The 15795-nt window shown below is 38.0% G+C and overlaps 1 protein-coding gene across 2 annotated transcripts in view; it reads left to right on the top strand.

The window, feature by feature from the left end:
- The first annotated feature begins 4020 nt into the window (after window positions 1–4020).
- LOC107728864 (telomerase-binding protein EST1A-like) overlaps window positions 4021–15795 on the top strand; it is a 19808-nt gene continuing 8033 nt past the window's right edge. For both annotated transcript variants that reach the window (XR_001638516.1, XM_016539159.1), the window contains exons 1-13: window positions 4021–4136; window positions 5373–7536; window positions 7664–7856; window positions 8460–8570; window positions 8772–8878; window positions 9093–9171; window positions 9396–9506; window positions 10099–10308; window positions 11142–11203; window positions 14279–14424; window positions 14538–14654; window positions 14777–14951; window positions 15033–15249. Coding sequence is in view for 1 of the 2 variants with exons in the window: in XM_016539159.1 (XP_016394645.1) it covers window positions 4025–4136; window positions 5373–7536; window positions 7664–7856; window positions 8460–8570; window positions 8772–8878; window positions 9093–9171; window positions 9396–9506; window positions 10099–10308; window positions 11142–11203; window positions 14279–14424; window positions 14538–14654; window positions 14777–14951; window positions 15033–15249 (3804 nt within the window). In the remaining variant the exon portion in view is untranslated. The remainder of the gene's footprint in view (window positions 4137–5372; window positions 7537–7663; window positions 7857–8459; window positions 8571–8771; window positions 8879–9092; window positions 9172–9395; window positions 9507–10098; window positions 10309–11141; window positions 11204–14278; window positions 14425–14537; window positions 14655–14776; window positions 14952–15032; window positions 15250–15795) is intronic.

The raw sequence follows: 15795 nt of genomic DNA, 5'->3' as shown, positions 1-15795 counted from the left end.
TGGGCATATTTTGCAATGTGCTGTTGTGTTAAAGCTTTCGTTAAAAATAACAAGAAGAGATGCTGAATTTTGTTATCTCCTCTCTCTCTCTTTCTCTCGCTCTCTATTTCGTTGTCACTTCCGCCCACCCTTCTCATCCTGCTCTCTTCCTCCCTCTCCAAAGTATTCGCCCCCACAGAAACTGTCACCTCCCTCTCTTTTCTCTCTCCCTGCTTTTCGCGTGTCTCTCCACATTGTCACTGTAATGTTTCTCTCTCCCCACATTTGCAGATGTTCCTCAATTTGCTAGCGACACCGAAAACGATATCAGAATTTTCTGAAGATTGATTCAAAAGGCGAGACTTGATGTCTGGAGACAGTAACTGCTCCCTCCCTCTCTGTCTCCCTTCTCGCTTTCTTTTTGTGTGTCTCGCTCTGTATTCGCCACACAGAATGCACTCAGATCAATACAAAAAAAGCCCACACCCCTCCCTTATCCTCTGCTTCCCTTCTCTTTTCACCCCCTCCCATCCACCACGTCTCTCTCTCTCTCTCTGACTCATGCAGAAATCCCTGCATGCCTGAGCCCAGTTTGTGTTTTCTCTCTCTGATTGCTAGGCTGACTTGCGTATAATGAGGTTTGCCGGAGAGAACGAGTGAAAAAGAAGGACTAGTGAGAGGCAAGTGGGTTCTGATTGGTAAAACCCCCTCCGCCCCCGCGTGTTCATTTACGCACACACACACATACCTTCAGACCCCCAAATGCACACATTTCTGTTCCTCCTACCACACCCGCCCATATCGCCCAGCACATCCACACATGCACACACACTCTCTCTCTGATACAAGTTCATTCATTATACATCAAAAGAATAATCTGGACCGCTGTCAATCCCACAGTGTGACCAATAACTGTCGACAGATGTGATATTCCTTTAACAAGATAGATATTAAATCACTGCACTATATATGCAAAAGAGAAATCTTGGGTGCGTCATCCACTAGCATTGCAGACAGAAGAACACAATATGCAGTGGAAGTACAATATACATAAGGTACAGAATGCAGTGTAACAGGAGAAAATGTGCAGCTGTTTCGTCTTGTCCAGTAGTGTAATATAGTGTGGTTAGATTGTTTTATTCATATTAAATCATATGTTTGACTTATATATATATATATACTACTGGTCAAAAGCTTGGGATCTGTAAGTGTCTTCAGTCTTCAGTGTCATGTGATCCTTCAGAAATCATTCTAATATGGTGATATGCTGCTTTAGAAACATTTATGATTATTATCGATGATGAAAACAGTTGTGTTGCTTCATATATTTGTGGAAATGGTTATACATTTTCTTTTTCAGGATTCTCTGATGAGTAGAAAATTCAAAAGAACCAAATTATTTGAAATAGGAATCTTTTGTAACATTATACATTTCTTTACTTTCACTTTTGATCAATTCATCCTTGAATAATTCCTCAAAATAATGAGACATTTAGATTTATATCTATTCTATTTTTCTTGCTTATTTATTTATGTATTCCTCCTTTTTTGTCAGACTATCAAATTATTGGCAAAATGTCTGTTATTCCTTCTTCCTTGATTGTTTTTTCCAATGATGTTATTTTTGTCTATATTTGAAAGTTGATTACGAAAAAAGCAGCACAACTATTTTCAACATTGATAATAATCAGAAATTATTTCTGAAGGGTTAAATGTATATATTTGTATATATTAAACACAGAAAATTAGGTCTCAGACTTTTCGGTCCCGCTGTATATATACCATGAATAATTGATGTCATATTTAATATTTAAGTTAAGCAAAGTTGTTTCTTCCTCATTTAGTGCATATGTGAGTAGCTTGTAAATTAAACACACTTCCTCACTCTTTTGCTTCATGGGAAGTCCAGCATTTCTGCTGCTATCCTCTCTTTCTCTCTTCTCTGTCTCACTCTCTCGGTCTCTCTATCTCTCGTCTTCTGTTCTTCTTCCTCCCAAGAGCTGTTAATGTGAATTAAACATTAAAAAGCTTTCGGAGGCTTGAGGTTATTGGGATACATACGTCACAGGTTCTATATACCCTCTCGATCTCAAACGTCATGTTTTTCAACCCTATGTCTCATTTTCTTCTTCCCTCCTGGTTCTTCTCACTGCATTATCTCTGCATTGCTCATTGTTCTTGCTGCACCTTCTCCACCTCTTCATTTAATTCTCTCATATTAATCACTGTCTCTTTCCTTGTGTGTCACCTGGACCACTTCATCCCTCCTTTTACCATCATCCACCTCTTCTCTCAAAACCTCCCCATATAAGTTTTTTTTATTTTTAAAGAGTGTGAACCATTTCAAGGTTTCATATCTGTAATAAGACACATGCATATTCTAGTCAAGCAGAAGAGAAATAAAAGACAAAACTATGCAGAGAAATTTCTAATGAACGTCCTTGAGGTTGCTCTTGAAAATATAACAACACTGACACCTGTGGCCAATCGGAGGAACTGCACTTTACATTTGTCAAAATGCCATACATGTTGAGACCTAAAATAGGTCCTTTTTTTTTTTTTTTTTGCAACAGAGGGCTGTATGCTCTACTAATTTTGTATTTTTTGCATGTTCAGTGAGTTTTTTCCCCATTTCGGCTCTTTAATTGCCATGAAATTTCCTCACTTTTCACATTCGCGACACATACACACACATGAACACAAAGCACATGACTCACAAGGATGACTCATAGTACCCACCTCTCTGTTCTCACTGAACCCTGTCATCCCTTCAGAGAGAAAGAGAGAGATGTAGTGGGTGATGGCTGACAGGGAGAGATTTCATTAATTTCAATAATTTGCCATCAGGACTTGATAGCTGAACCAAATTATTGCTGGTTGTGATGTGCTTCCAGTTTTTCTAAACTGATGCCCTTTTATCAGAGCTGTTAATGGTCCAGTCTCTTTCAAGTGAAAACAAAACCTTAAAAATGTAAATCCACCGAGGAGTGTCACGCTAGTTTGGAGTTGGATTTTTCCTCACAGGCACTCAAAATAATGTACCATATCCTGGCAATTCATGTAATCAGCATACACAGAAGTCATTTTGGTCACGCTGTAAGGTCTCTCAGTGAGAGAGAGAAAGAGAGAGAGAGATAGCAGGCTAATTGACGTCAGGTTGAGAGCAACTTTAGCAGCTATTCCATCTTGTAATTGGCAAAATAATAATTATAATTATACACCCATACTATTTTTTATCTGATGTGAAATATAACTATAAATTTCATTTAATTCATAAAAAATGCATAATAATTACGTAGGCCTTAAGGCCTATATGATTTGTCAAAAGGGTTAATATTTGATTATTAGAAATCATTAAAAATCACATTTAATTAGTATTTTTTCATTATTCAGATTATAGAGGATACAAATGATAATTGAATATGTAGACATTTAATTTTAATTTTATTTGGGTTGAAATGGTATAGCCTAGCCTATTCATAAGTGTAAGTTCCTTCAAACAAAGCCATTGCTACTGTTTTTCAAAAATAATTCTGGAATTGCTGTAGATATTTGAGTTAATTAAGAAGGTGGGGGGGGGGGGATTTGGTTAATTGTACATTTTAATTCATCAAAGGGATACTTGATCCAAATCTGTATGAACATAGTTGACGGTAGCCACTGACTTCGTCTATTTTCTTCCTCAAGTCAATGCATGGCTACCATCAACTGTTCGGTTACTCACATTATTTAAAACAGCTTATTTTATGCTCAACAGAAGAAAGAAACTTTTACAGGTTTGGAACAACTTGAAGTCGAAGGTGAGAAAATTATGACAGAATTTTAATTTTTGTATTTAAAACTATCCGTTTAAAAATATATAAGTTGTTGTTTTCATTTGTTGTTTTATTTTAATAACCGTTTTTTGTGTTATGCTCGGTTCTTTGGATCCCCTTTTTGTTTTGTTTTATTGCCTTATTGTAATTATGAAGAAATTGTGCATTATGACGGGATTTATGAACGCGTTTTGGCTTTATGGCTTTTTGGCCCTACCAAGTCGCCGTGTATGTGTTTGGTTCTGACGAAAATGGCGGACGAGCTGGAAAGAGTACGAATTTCAGCCGCGGAGCTACGTGCAGAAGCGTCGAATTTCACCACACGCGGCGACAGTATAAAAGGTTAGGAGCTCTCTAAATGTTTATAACAATGTAAGAAAGGTAGTAGTCGAAGACAAGCCTTATTTTGACATGTCACGTTAAAGTTAGGGTTCAGTTTGCTAATAGCTAACGTTAGCTAGCATAACTGTCAACAACAGTCGTCGCTCATGTGGGTTGAACGGCGCTTGTTTTGAAAGCATTTAACATCTCTTGCGTGTTTTTCTGTAATGTATTCAAAGTTATAATATAATAATAGTGCCATACAACCTAAGCCACCCATATAAGTGACACGCGTTTTTATTTGTTTACAGAAGTAACTGTTATACTGGTTATTGAAGGCGACTGGTTGTTGAATGAGATATTTATTTTAAAGGAAGATTTTATAAATAAGCTGCTATCCAACGCCAGCTCTTTAACTTTATACCGTAACTTGATTATTGCTGTCTATGTGTTTGTAGTCAACGTATATTACTGGGTTGGCTTGTTACAGTGCACATGCAACAGGTTATTTTCCACCGATGCCATAGCAACAGCAATTTGGTCTTGGATTTTTTATCAACAAAAGCATTGTATGTTGTGATATATTTCTATCTTTAATAAAGTAGTATAAATAACACATATTTCCTAAAATTTATGACATTTCCCTAATGCAGCATTTCTCAACCAGTGTGCCCACTAGGTGGCCTCAGGATGCCTTTCAAATAAGAAAAAAGCATTTTAAGCCAAAAGAACTGAGAAATCAAGATATTTGTTATTTTAATTCACCTTTTCAAGTGCATGTAATGATTGTAAATCAATTTCTGAAACATATGCTCATTAAGCTCGGCCCAGTTTTTATACAATGCATGTGTGTAGCCATTTATTTATTTTTAGGAAATAATTAATAGAAATTATTTCATTTTAGTGATGTAATTATCACAAAGCAGTTTAAATGATTCTCATTTGCACATTCTTGGACAAGGACAACCTAGATATTTGAGCTAGTCTAATTTTAAAAGTGTGATTTCTAGACTTGGAAAGGTAATGAAATCTTATGACAACATTTTTAGAATGAATATAAGGTTTTCTAGGTATGTCAAGCTCTAAAATATTTTATCAGGCATAAATTGTGAGTAAAGAAATTAAAAAAACAAAATGTAGTCCTTAATCCTTATCCATGGACCCTGTGAATATTGTTGTGGGCAGTCTATGAACCGCCCTAATGTACTCTTCAGGCAATAAAATATTTGTTTTCTGTTTTTGTCATCTTTTTCTTAGAATTGCGAGAGGAGGGTAAGAAGCACCGGGAACGAGACGGCAAACGTCCAGATTTGCAGTGGTACAAACCTGGTGCTGCCCATCCACGCATACGTAAGGACAGTGCAGAAGGAGCCGGCTCAGACCCCATGCACCCACCGGACGATTGTGTTTTTGGTAATGACACCAAAATGCCTGATGGCTCAGCTACCAGTCCTGGATGCTCTCATGTAAGCACTGGAGAGTTTCCAAATGATCACAGCCAGCCTGAAGCAAATCATAACACTAAAAGACATGTAGGCAACAATAACCACCAACTTGTGGATGGAAATGCTGTTAAAAGCATTGAAGGTGCTGGTACACACAAATCACCGAAGCAGTCACGAAAGATGCGTAAACCTGACCGTGAGATATATCAGCCAGGGGGGCGAAGGTCTCAAGTACACAAAGAGACCAGGGTGAGCAAAGAATTAGATGGGGATCGAAGGAGAGAGGAGGAAGAAGTGAGTGGGAAATCTGCTGAAACAATTATTAAGTGTGAGAAAGAGGAAAAGCGTAGAAACAGGCGAGGGAAAGATGGCAGGAAAAAGCAAGAGTCAAAGGGAACTGTAGACTCCCCTTCTGCAAGCAGAAATGAAAATAATGTCGAGAGTATCACGGTTAAAGTCAGCAATCTCCATTTAGGGTCTGAGGAAAGCAAAGATGGAGCTGGGCAGGATGGTACAAACCGGAGAAAACCTAGTGGGGAAGGGCGAAGAAGCCAAGCAGGTGGAGGGAATGAAGTGACTGGAGAAGACAAAAAAAAGGAGAGGGGTAATGGGAAATCCAGAGCAGGAAGGGAAAAAGGTAACAACCAGGGCGTTGCCAAGAAAGAGCAAGGGGAAGGAGGAGGAAAAGGCTCAGAAGCAGATCAGCCTGAAGGAAAAAAGCAGAGAAATGTTGGCGGAAAAGAGGTGAGCAGTGACCAGAACATGAACCATGAAAAACAACAAGGGAACAGGCCAAAAGAGAAAGGAAAACCATCTGAGAGAACCGATTCAAACAGAGTCAACTCTGCCTCAAAGCGATACTCTCAGTCAGACATCCGGCGTCCTCGAAACCGCACCTACAGCACGAGTTCGGCCAGTAGCGGGACCAGTATGGACGGTCTGGCCGAAGCTGAGAGACTTAGAGGGGAGGGTCAGCAGTTGGCGGCACGCACTGCGGAGAAGACTGCTGGACAGAAGGAGTTCGTCCGAGGGAGCCAGGGCCACCCGAGGAGACGGACGGCACGGACATTGTCTTCCACAGATTCGCTGGAGGAAAATGAGGTGTGGGAGAGAGAAGATAGACGAGGTAGAGTTGCTGACGAAGCCAAGAGCAACCACAAAGGCCCTGAAGGGGGCGGAAGAGGGCAAAGAGCACCTGCATCTAGCGGTCGAGGAGGAATTTTGAGAGTTTCTTTGGACAAGAATTCAAGCGAGGAGCAAGCAAGCCGAAAAAACCCTAGAGGTCGTGGGAGGGGCATCCTGGTGCTTCCTGCCCACACTGATCTAACTTTGACCCCAGAGCCAGGGCCTCAGCTTGGAGCAATGAGAGGAGGAATGGGTCTTGGCCGAGGAAGAGGTGGCCGTGGAGGAGGGACAAGACGCCTTTGGGACCCAAATAACCCGGATAAGAAATCAGCACTAGTGTCAAGCCAACAATCCCAACATGCATCTCTCCAGCAGGCTTTGTACTTGCAGCAGGGTGTATGCGGGCCACTGAACTTTCTGGACACTGATGACGAGACCACAGGAAGTCCTCCAGTCCGACAGGGCGAGTTTTTTCAAAACCAGCAAGCCGCTGCCATCGCTTACTACAAATTCCAGAATTCCGACAATCCCTACTGCTATCCGCTATCGGCCAATTCCCCAAACAACCCGCCACGCTATCCTTACCCATATCACGTTCCCTACCAAATTCCCGGCTCCAGTGGGATGTATCCCACCTCTATGTCACCTTTTTATGGACCCTATGGGCAAGGTGGGCCAGGTTATCCCTCTCCAGCTGGATCTGGTCTCACTCCAGAAGAGGCAGAGGTGCAGACCAGAGGAGAGCTGGGAAAGTTTCTTCGGCTGGCTGACAGTCAGGAACTCCAACTCAGTAACCTGCTGTCCCGGGAACGACTGAGCCAGGAGGGATTGGAGAGGATGGCCCAGCTCAGGTGTGTATTGAATTTTGAACATTTTGCATGGGAAAGATTTGTTGTATTAGAGTTTTACAGTTAGTAATAATGAACTTTGTTGAACTTGTTCTCTAACGTGTTTCTATTTCTTCTGTTGTTTATGCAGAGCTGAACTCCTGACCTTGTATGAGCGGGTGATTTTGACAGACATAGAGTTCTCAGACTCTCAAAACCTGGACCAGGCTCTGTGGAAGAATGTGTTTTACCAGGTGATAGAGAGGTTTAGGCAGCTACTGAAGGACCAGACATCAGACACAGCCCCACAGATAAAAACCATGCTCATGACCATACTGGAAGAGGTAGATATGCACAGTGTGATCTATATCCTTTTAATGAAAGTCCTTGTCATTGTCTATTTTTTTAAGTGAGATGCAATAAATTGGTTAAAGACATTTTATAATGTTCCAAAAAAAAAAAATTTCAAATAAACAATGTTATTTTGAACTTTTCTATTCTTCAAAAAAAAATGCCACAGTTTCAAATAATGGCTTCTGAAAATTCAGCTTTCCATCACAGGAATAAACTACATTTTAAAATAAAATGTAATTAAAATAGAAAACACTTGTTTTAAATTATAAATAAATAATATTTTACAATATTACTGTTTTACCACAATTTAATCAAATAAAATGCAGCTGGAACATAGATTTCTTTCAAAAATATTTTAATAGTCTTATCAAATCTAAATATTTGAATGGTAGTTAGGTTTAGATGCTCTTAGCCAGAGCGACTTACAAAATGTGCTTTGGCTTTACATATGCGATTGTTTAAATATTCACTGGTCTTTATGGAAGAATAAAATTGTGAAAAAAAACTTTTTGTATTATTTTATATAGCATCGTTCTGTAATATAATCAATTTGTGACAGGATGTTAAGATACAATGTTTATTTTTTTCCCTAGGGGGCATTATTTTTTGATTCACTGCTACTGAAGTTGCAGACTGTATTTCAGTTCAAGCTGGAGGTCTATATGGACTGTATGGCTATACGAGCAAGACCTCTACGCAAGACGGTACGCTCCTTGTGTTTTTTAGTACTATCATGTGATGAATTACTTAGGAGTATGTGCCCAGCAGCAACAAAGCCCTTTAAGCAACTTCTCATTGTAGTGTTTTTCTTGTCTTAAAGAGTTAGTTGTAACAGGCCCTTGACATTTAGTTCTGCTATTGTTGAGCACATTCAACAAGTGTGAATCCACTTTACCTTGTTGCAGGTGAAGTATGCTCTGATCAGTGCCCAGCGCTGCATGATCTGTCAGGGGGATATCGCACGATATCGTGAACAGGCTAGTGACTCTGCTAACTACGGGAAGGCACGCAGGTAATTCTGTCATGACCACATTAAACAGAAAAAGTGTATTTTATAATATAGTATGCTATTTCAGTATACATACATGTGCTGTTGTTTATATTATAGTGTATAAAATAAATTAGCACAGCATGAATATCTTTTTCATCAATTATCCAATGACAATGACATCAATTAAGTTTTTGTATTTCAGTGTTAAGTTTTTTTTTTTTTTTCTCATGTGCAGTTGGTATCTAAAAGCTCAGCAGATTGCTCCAAAAAATGGAAGACCCTACAATCAGCTGGCCCTGCTAGCAGTGTATACGGTGAGAATTCAGCATAACAGAATTTTTATTAGATTAAGGGTTAGAATATTTACATTTTTATTAAAAATGTTAAGACTGGTTACTTGCACTGATATTCAAAATATTAATTTTTGTTTTATTATGAGGTTTAGGTTTATTATGAGTTGCTTGTTTGATATTGGCTTATATGATGACATTTAAAATGAAAGTTAAATTAGTTCTTTCTCCTCTCATCTCTCATTTAGAAGCGAAAGCTGGATGCTGTATACTATTACATGCGTAGTCTAGCCGCCAGTAACCCAATCCTCACAGCCAAGGAGAGTCTGATGAGTCTGTTCGAGGAAGCCAAGCGCAAGGTATGCACTTTAATGCTGCTGCTCAAATAGGATAATCCAGCTTTGATTTAATTCAATTTAAATAGTAATGGAAATATTAAACAATATTGGGTGTGCAGTAGGCCTGGGCGATAAAACGGTATCGATATTTATCGACGGTACACCTTCTTGATTTTTATGAGTTAATTTAGACGTAATGCACGTTTTTATAGAGTTACTTGCTAAATGCGCTGCATTATTTTGCTCATTGCGCCCTCTTGTGGCCTTGGGAGACAATTAGACCTATACAATAAAGACCTATTTAATCTGCATATAAAACAGCAGAAATTAGATATTTAATTTTTATTGTGTTTGATTGTTAAAACAAAAAATATTTGTTGTTTGTCTCAATAAATTGTGTTAATTATAAATACAGTGGTTAAATAAATAAAAAATTCTTTTGCTTTTTGCTTTTAAAAAGGTTATAAAAAATATCAATAATTATCGATACCGAACGATATGAAACATTATATCTTTGATAAATTTTTTTGCTATATCGCCCAGCCCTAGTGTGCAGCTGAAAATGTCAATGTTCTTAGTGTTTGTTTATATTTGTTGTTCTTTCCTAACCAAGGCTGACCAGATTGAACGTAGACAGAAGCAAGACGATGAAGGTACCCGTGGTCCCCGAGGTCATGTAGGTGGGCGTCGTGGTGAGGACGCCACCCGAGTGGAGATCTGGATACGTCCCACCGGGCATCCGGGCACTTCTCGTCCGACAGGCAGTGAATCGGGCAAAGACTCCGAGCAGGACGGAGAGCTGGGAACTCTGAGTCCCAGTGATGTGAGTGCTTATGTAAACATATGTGTCATTTGCTGTGCTCGCAGTTTAATTTGTTTGAGAGCTTTGCGTCAGAGAAATTACAAAATAAAATGCCACCATTGCGGATACATCTGCTAAAAAACAGATACTTTTTTATATTTTTTTAAAACAACATCCATCAAGAAACATCTAATTTTAAGTAATTTATCTAATACAATAATTTTAAGTGCCTATTGCACTTAAGGCAAGACATATTCCTCTGAGTCACGCAAATGTTTTCACAAAGGTTTCAAAAAGCGGGCACAAACAGGCACACGTATGACACACGTACAAACACCCGCGCACATTAGGAGAGCCAAAGAGGTCACGTTGAGTTGTTTATGAGTCGCACAGGATGAGGCTGACTATGAGTCACCCATAAGTGGCAGAAAAGGCATCATTGTGCTGTGATGCACCCGTCATTTTGGTAACCTTGAATATTTGCCCACGTCAGCAACAAATGCACACTTACACTTTAAGAAAGTTGAATTCTTCCACCCCACCATTCGTCTTTTGTAAGGGTTAGCAGGTTGTTTTGAGTCTGCTGCTTCAGGCAGTACACTGATTTAATTAAATGAGAGCACTTTAGGTTGATCAGCTAAACAAGGTGCTCATCCTGTGGCGAGTTTGTCAGTTTTCTGATTGTTTTGTTTGTGTTGAGTCTTGGTGACTGTGCACACCTATGGAGCTATTGGTTTGAGGAGGAAAACATTAGCTATTTTTTACTTTGATGAACTGTCGCTATAATTACAATAATTTTAGCTAAACAGTTAAATTACTCTTTTCCTTACATTTTTCTGTCCTGTTCTTTACAGCTCAACAAGAGGTTTATTTTGAGTTTCCTGCATGCTCATGGAAAGCTCTTCACTAAAGTAGGGTAAGTCTTAATGTCAACAGATTTGTTGTAAACATCCATTTTGACTGCGTTGCTTTGCTGTTAATTTGACCTTTGACATTGAAAGTTAGGTCCCACTTAACTTTTAGGTGGCCTTAACTACTGTCTACTTACATTTAAATGAATCTTTTGATACAATGCACTTACTTGTTTTTACATTGTACTCCTATTTAAAAAAAATACCTGCATGTAATTACATTTCTAATTGTTGACCCATCCCTAACACCTTAACCCACCCTTAAAGCTACCCATACCACCAAACCTGTCCCTAACCTAAGTACGTTGTACTCATTTTTTGATACAAGTACATAGTAGTTAAGGCCACCTAATATAAAGTGGGACCAAAAGTTATTATCTAGTCTAATCATATTGAGAACTCCGAGGGCTGATTTTAGAAGAGATCCTAGATTATGTATAGTAAGCAACAGCTCCTGAAAGGCATGCTTTTGGATCAGAACTAGTCAATTTACAGCACTAACTAAAAACATATTGGATTGGAATATAATCTTCAAATATATTTGGCAAGTGTGTTATTCAGAAATGTAATTAATGTTTAAAAAGACTTGTTCTAGGATGATTTTAGATTTTCTACCAAATATGGTAGTTAAAAGATCGCTATCCCATTTTTAAATGACAACGATTCACCCGTGTCTATTAAATCTTTGAAAAAAATCATACCGGAACATTCAAATCTGCGTTTGCGCTGCCGCTGACACAGAGAGCAGACATTTACCATGTTTGGGTAAGAAACAGCTTCACAAACAAGTCTTTTTTTTAACTACACAGTATTATTTCTGTCTTACAGTCATTCATATCATCACAGAAATACTGGGATAAAAGTTTATAGTTCAGATATAAACATTGATGTCTATTGGTAGCGACCACTGATCTATATAAATGCATACTATATAATTTCTCTATTATAGATCAGTGGTAGCGACCAAAATAGAGCAAATCCCCTTTGAAAGTAACTGGCGCTTCAAATAACGTTTGTGTCGGTTGCATTGTTTTGCCACTAGGGGGCGAAAAGTGACTGTTAAAAATTTGTCATTGAATCATTCATTAGATTTGTTCAAAAATGCTGATTCATCCAGTAATAAAACAAGTGAAGTATTTGTGTGTCATTGAATCATTCATTCAAACCACTTTTTCAATATTTTACTATTAAAAATTGGTGTATTAAATATATTTTAAAATACATAAAGTGTTTAATATTTAATTCAAATTAATGAAACACTTTTCAATAGACACAATAATATTTTGTCACACATTATTTTGTTTAGTTCAGAATTGTGGGAGAATCGTGATCGCTACAGGAGACAAAAAAAAATCGCGATTCTCGATTTATCCAGAATCGTGCAGCTTTATATTGTATGGAAAATATTGTTACATTTTTGTAGGGGTGTGCAATATATATCGTCTGCGATAATATCGTAATTGTTGTTTTAAAGATGTGCAATTTGACATTATCGAGTATTTTGCAAAAACCAAACAAAACGCATACGGAGTGCACCCATGCATTACGCAATGAAGTCTAGTGGGTTAAACTGCGCATTTAGAGTGTGTTCTTTCACTGCATGATTCAGTCTATTAAAATGCATTAAGAATGATCACAAAATTCAAGATATGGTGGCAGAAAAAGTATATATTTATATCATTTTATATAGCCTAGTTATAATCACACGAAGAGTGCCTTTTTGTCTTCAAAAATAAGCATGATTACAAGTGTGATAATTGATTTTATACAACAGTTCAATAAGCAATAAGTTAATATTAAGAGGCTTACATTTTAGACAAGCATATTTTATTGGACTGTCCAGCTTTTAATGTACAGAGAAAACTCTTTCATGAAGTGAACTCACTTAAAGAGTTTAGTAAAATTTTGCCAGGAAAATTTTAGAATTTTTATCACATGTTAATGTAAAAAATCTTGTGTGATATAACTTGTGTTTGTTTGTTTGCTGGTTTTTATTGTATTTGTTATACTTTTAAAAAATATATTTTTTAATTGTTTTTCCCATGAAAATAGCCTTTGATGCTGACATGGCATTAAATAAATATATATATATATATATATACTATACTATACATTTTAGATACCACATTGCCTGTTTTTGCTCCATTTCGCCAACAAAAAATAATTCCAAACACAGCCACAGCACTGTTTTGCGTCTCTGAGCAACATGACGGTGTTTCGTTCCTGAATGAACATTTAAATTATTCGGTTCAGTCGCAATGACTCGCTTGTTAACAGTGACTTGCTGCCACCTACTGGCGGTTTTAACTTCACATTTAAAGTATCTTTTCATTTTAAAATAATTCCAAATATCAGTATTCAGTGTTTTATGTTTAAAATATCAAACCATTATGCATTTGTTACTGCAGGTTAAAGCACTCCATGTCCCTCTGAGCTGCATTAACATGTGTAAATGCATCTAAATGCCACTTCATATGCAACTTCTGCAAAGATTTTTGTTGATACTGATTTCATTTGTTTGGTAACCGCCTAAATGTCTTATTATTCTAATTGACTAATTAAATGTAACAATTTGACTCTAAAGATGCACACTTTTAGAAAAAAAAAGTCTTTATTAGGTAAAAATGCCCATAAAAGGTAAAAATCAATTTAAACTTATAGGAAAAGATTAATTTCTATCACTGATGTGAACGGACCACACAGAATATGAAGAATATGAAAAACTGCAGTTGCCCCCATTAGTCAGATGTCTATCAATTTACACAATACACGCACAATAGCACACTCGGCAAAATATCGTCTAATTATCGTTATCGAAAAAATCCCCCAAAATATCAAGATATAATTTTTTTTTCAATATCGCACACCCCTACATTTTAGTATATAATATTTTGATTGAAGTTTTATTGTTACTATGATTGTTAATTTCTACATTGAGCTGCCATGGAAATAGCCTAAATAAATTAAATAAATAAATAAACAAATAAAACAAAACATGACAGGCTGATAATTACCACAGAAAATAATTTTATTGAGAATATTTTGTACTCATTTGCATAATTGTTGTGATTGGTCCTCAGGATGGAGAGTTTTCCTGCTGTAGCCAATCGAGTGTTGCAGGAGTTTCGGGCCCTCCTCCAGCACAGCCCCTCCCCCCTCGGTAGCACACGTATGCTGCAAATCATCACTATTAACATGTTCACCATCCATTATGCACAGATCAGAGGTAAAGATTCAACTTTATCAGTGGCCGACCGCAGATCCTGTCTGGTCCATTGAAAAGAATCTCTCTTGCTTCTTACTTTGCTGTGCCTCTCAATCTTTCTCTCTTTCTCGTAGCTGAAGGGCAAGGTGAAACTCGGTCTGTGTTAGAGGAGCAGACCATATCTCTTGGTTTAGCTATGTTTGGTCTCCTTGTGCAACGTTGCACTGAACTCCTAAAAGAAACACCTGCTGGTGAGTCGACAGTGGCTGTTTCACTAGTGTGCTGCCTACATAGACAGCATAAAGTCACTCTCAGTATTTGTGACTCCTATGCAGCTTTGTCTAATTGTTTGCTTCCCTTTTGTCTCTGCCAGAGCCTATCCCAGCAGAAGAGCTGGGGGAGTTTGATGAAATGGATGATGAGGAGGGGATGGTGCGGGTGTCTGTCTTCCCTCCCGACCTCAGAGAGCTGCTGCCGAGCATGAAGGTCTGGTCCGATTGGATGCTCGGCCACCCAGACAAGTGGAACCCTCCTCCCTGCAGTATTCAGTGAGTCCTACTTGCATTACGTTCTCAGGGCCGTGTTGATTTGAATCTGAGCTGTGGTAATGTGGTACTGTGTGTTTCTAGAGGGGGTCCAGATGTGTGGCAGTGTCTTGCAGATCTGTGCAACTCTTTGGCCCGTGTATATCATGGTGAGGTTCTGCTGTATAAAGCTGATGTAGATGGAGAAGGAGACGAGGAACTCAGAGTCCTACAGCTGGAGGAGGACAAAATGCTCTCTGGCTTTGTCCCGCTGCTCGCTGCCCCACAGGAAGCTTGCTATATAGACCAAGGAACTGATGTGGTCAGTAATGTACTCACCTATGGATTGTGTTGGCAAAATTAGGGCTGTCAGTAGATTACATTAATATATATATATAGTGCTTCACTGAAAGATACGCATGACAATCGCAGCTTCTGTCGAATCGCGATCTCGATTCCATTTCGATTTATCGTGCAGCCCTACTGTATATATATATGTGGGTGTGTGTGTGTGTATATTGTTCATTCAGTCCATTATTGCCTGCTAGGTGGAGAATATATCAAATTTAGGACTGTCAGTAGATTACAGTAATTTGTAATTTCATTTTACTATTATCTTATTATTTTTTTATTTTTAGTTCTTTTTTTTATTATAATTTTTCAAAATGTTTTATATTTTAGTTAAAATTCTGTCTATATTTAGTTAAAGTTGCAGTTAGGGCTGTGACGGTGGCAGATTTTTACCACCGCGGTGGCAATGGACCAACTACCGCCCGTGGCGCGATGTTGATATAAATATATATATATATATATATTAGTGGTGTCAAAATTAGCGCGTTAACGCAGGCGATTAATTTTTTCAGTTTAA

Source organism: Sinocyclocheilus rhinocerous, unplaced genomic scaffold, assembly GCF_001515625.1.
Source record: "Sinocyclocheilus rhinocerous isolate Xijiao unplaced genomic scaffold, SAMN03320098_v1.1 scaffold397, whole genome shotgun sequence".
Lineage (NCBI taxonomy): Eukaryota > Metazoa > Chordata > Actinopteri > Cypriniformes > Cyprinidae > Sinocyclocheilus > Sinocyclocheilus rhinocerous.
Note: the sequence above shows the minus strand (reverse complement) of the source record. Positions and strands in the feature narration are given on the sequence as shown.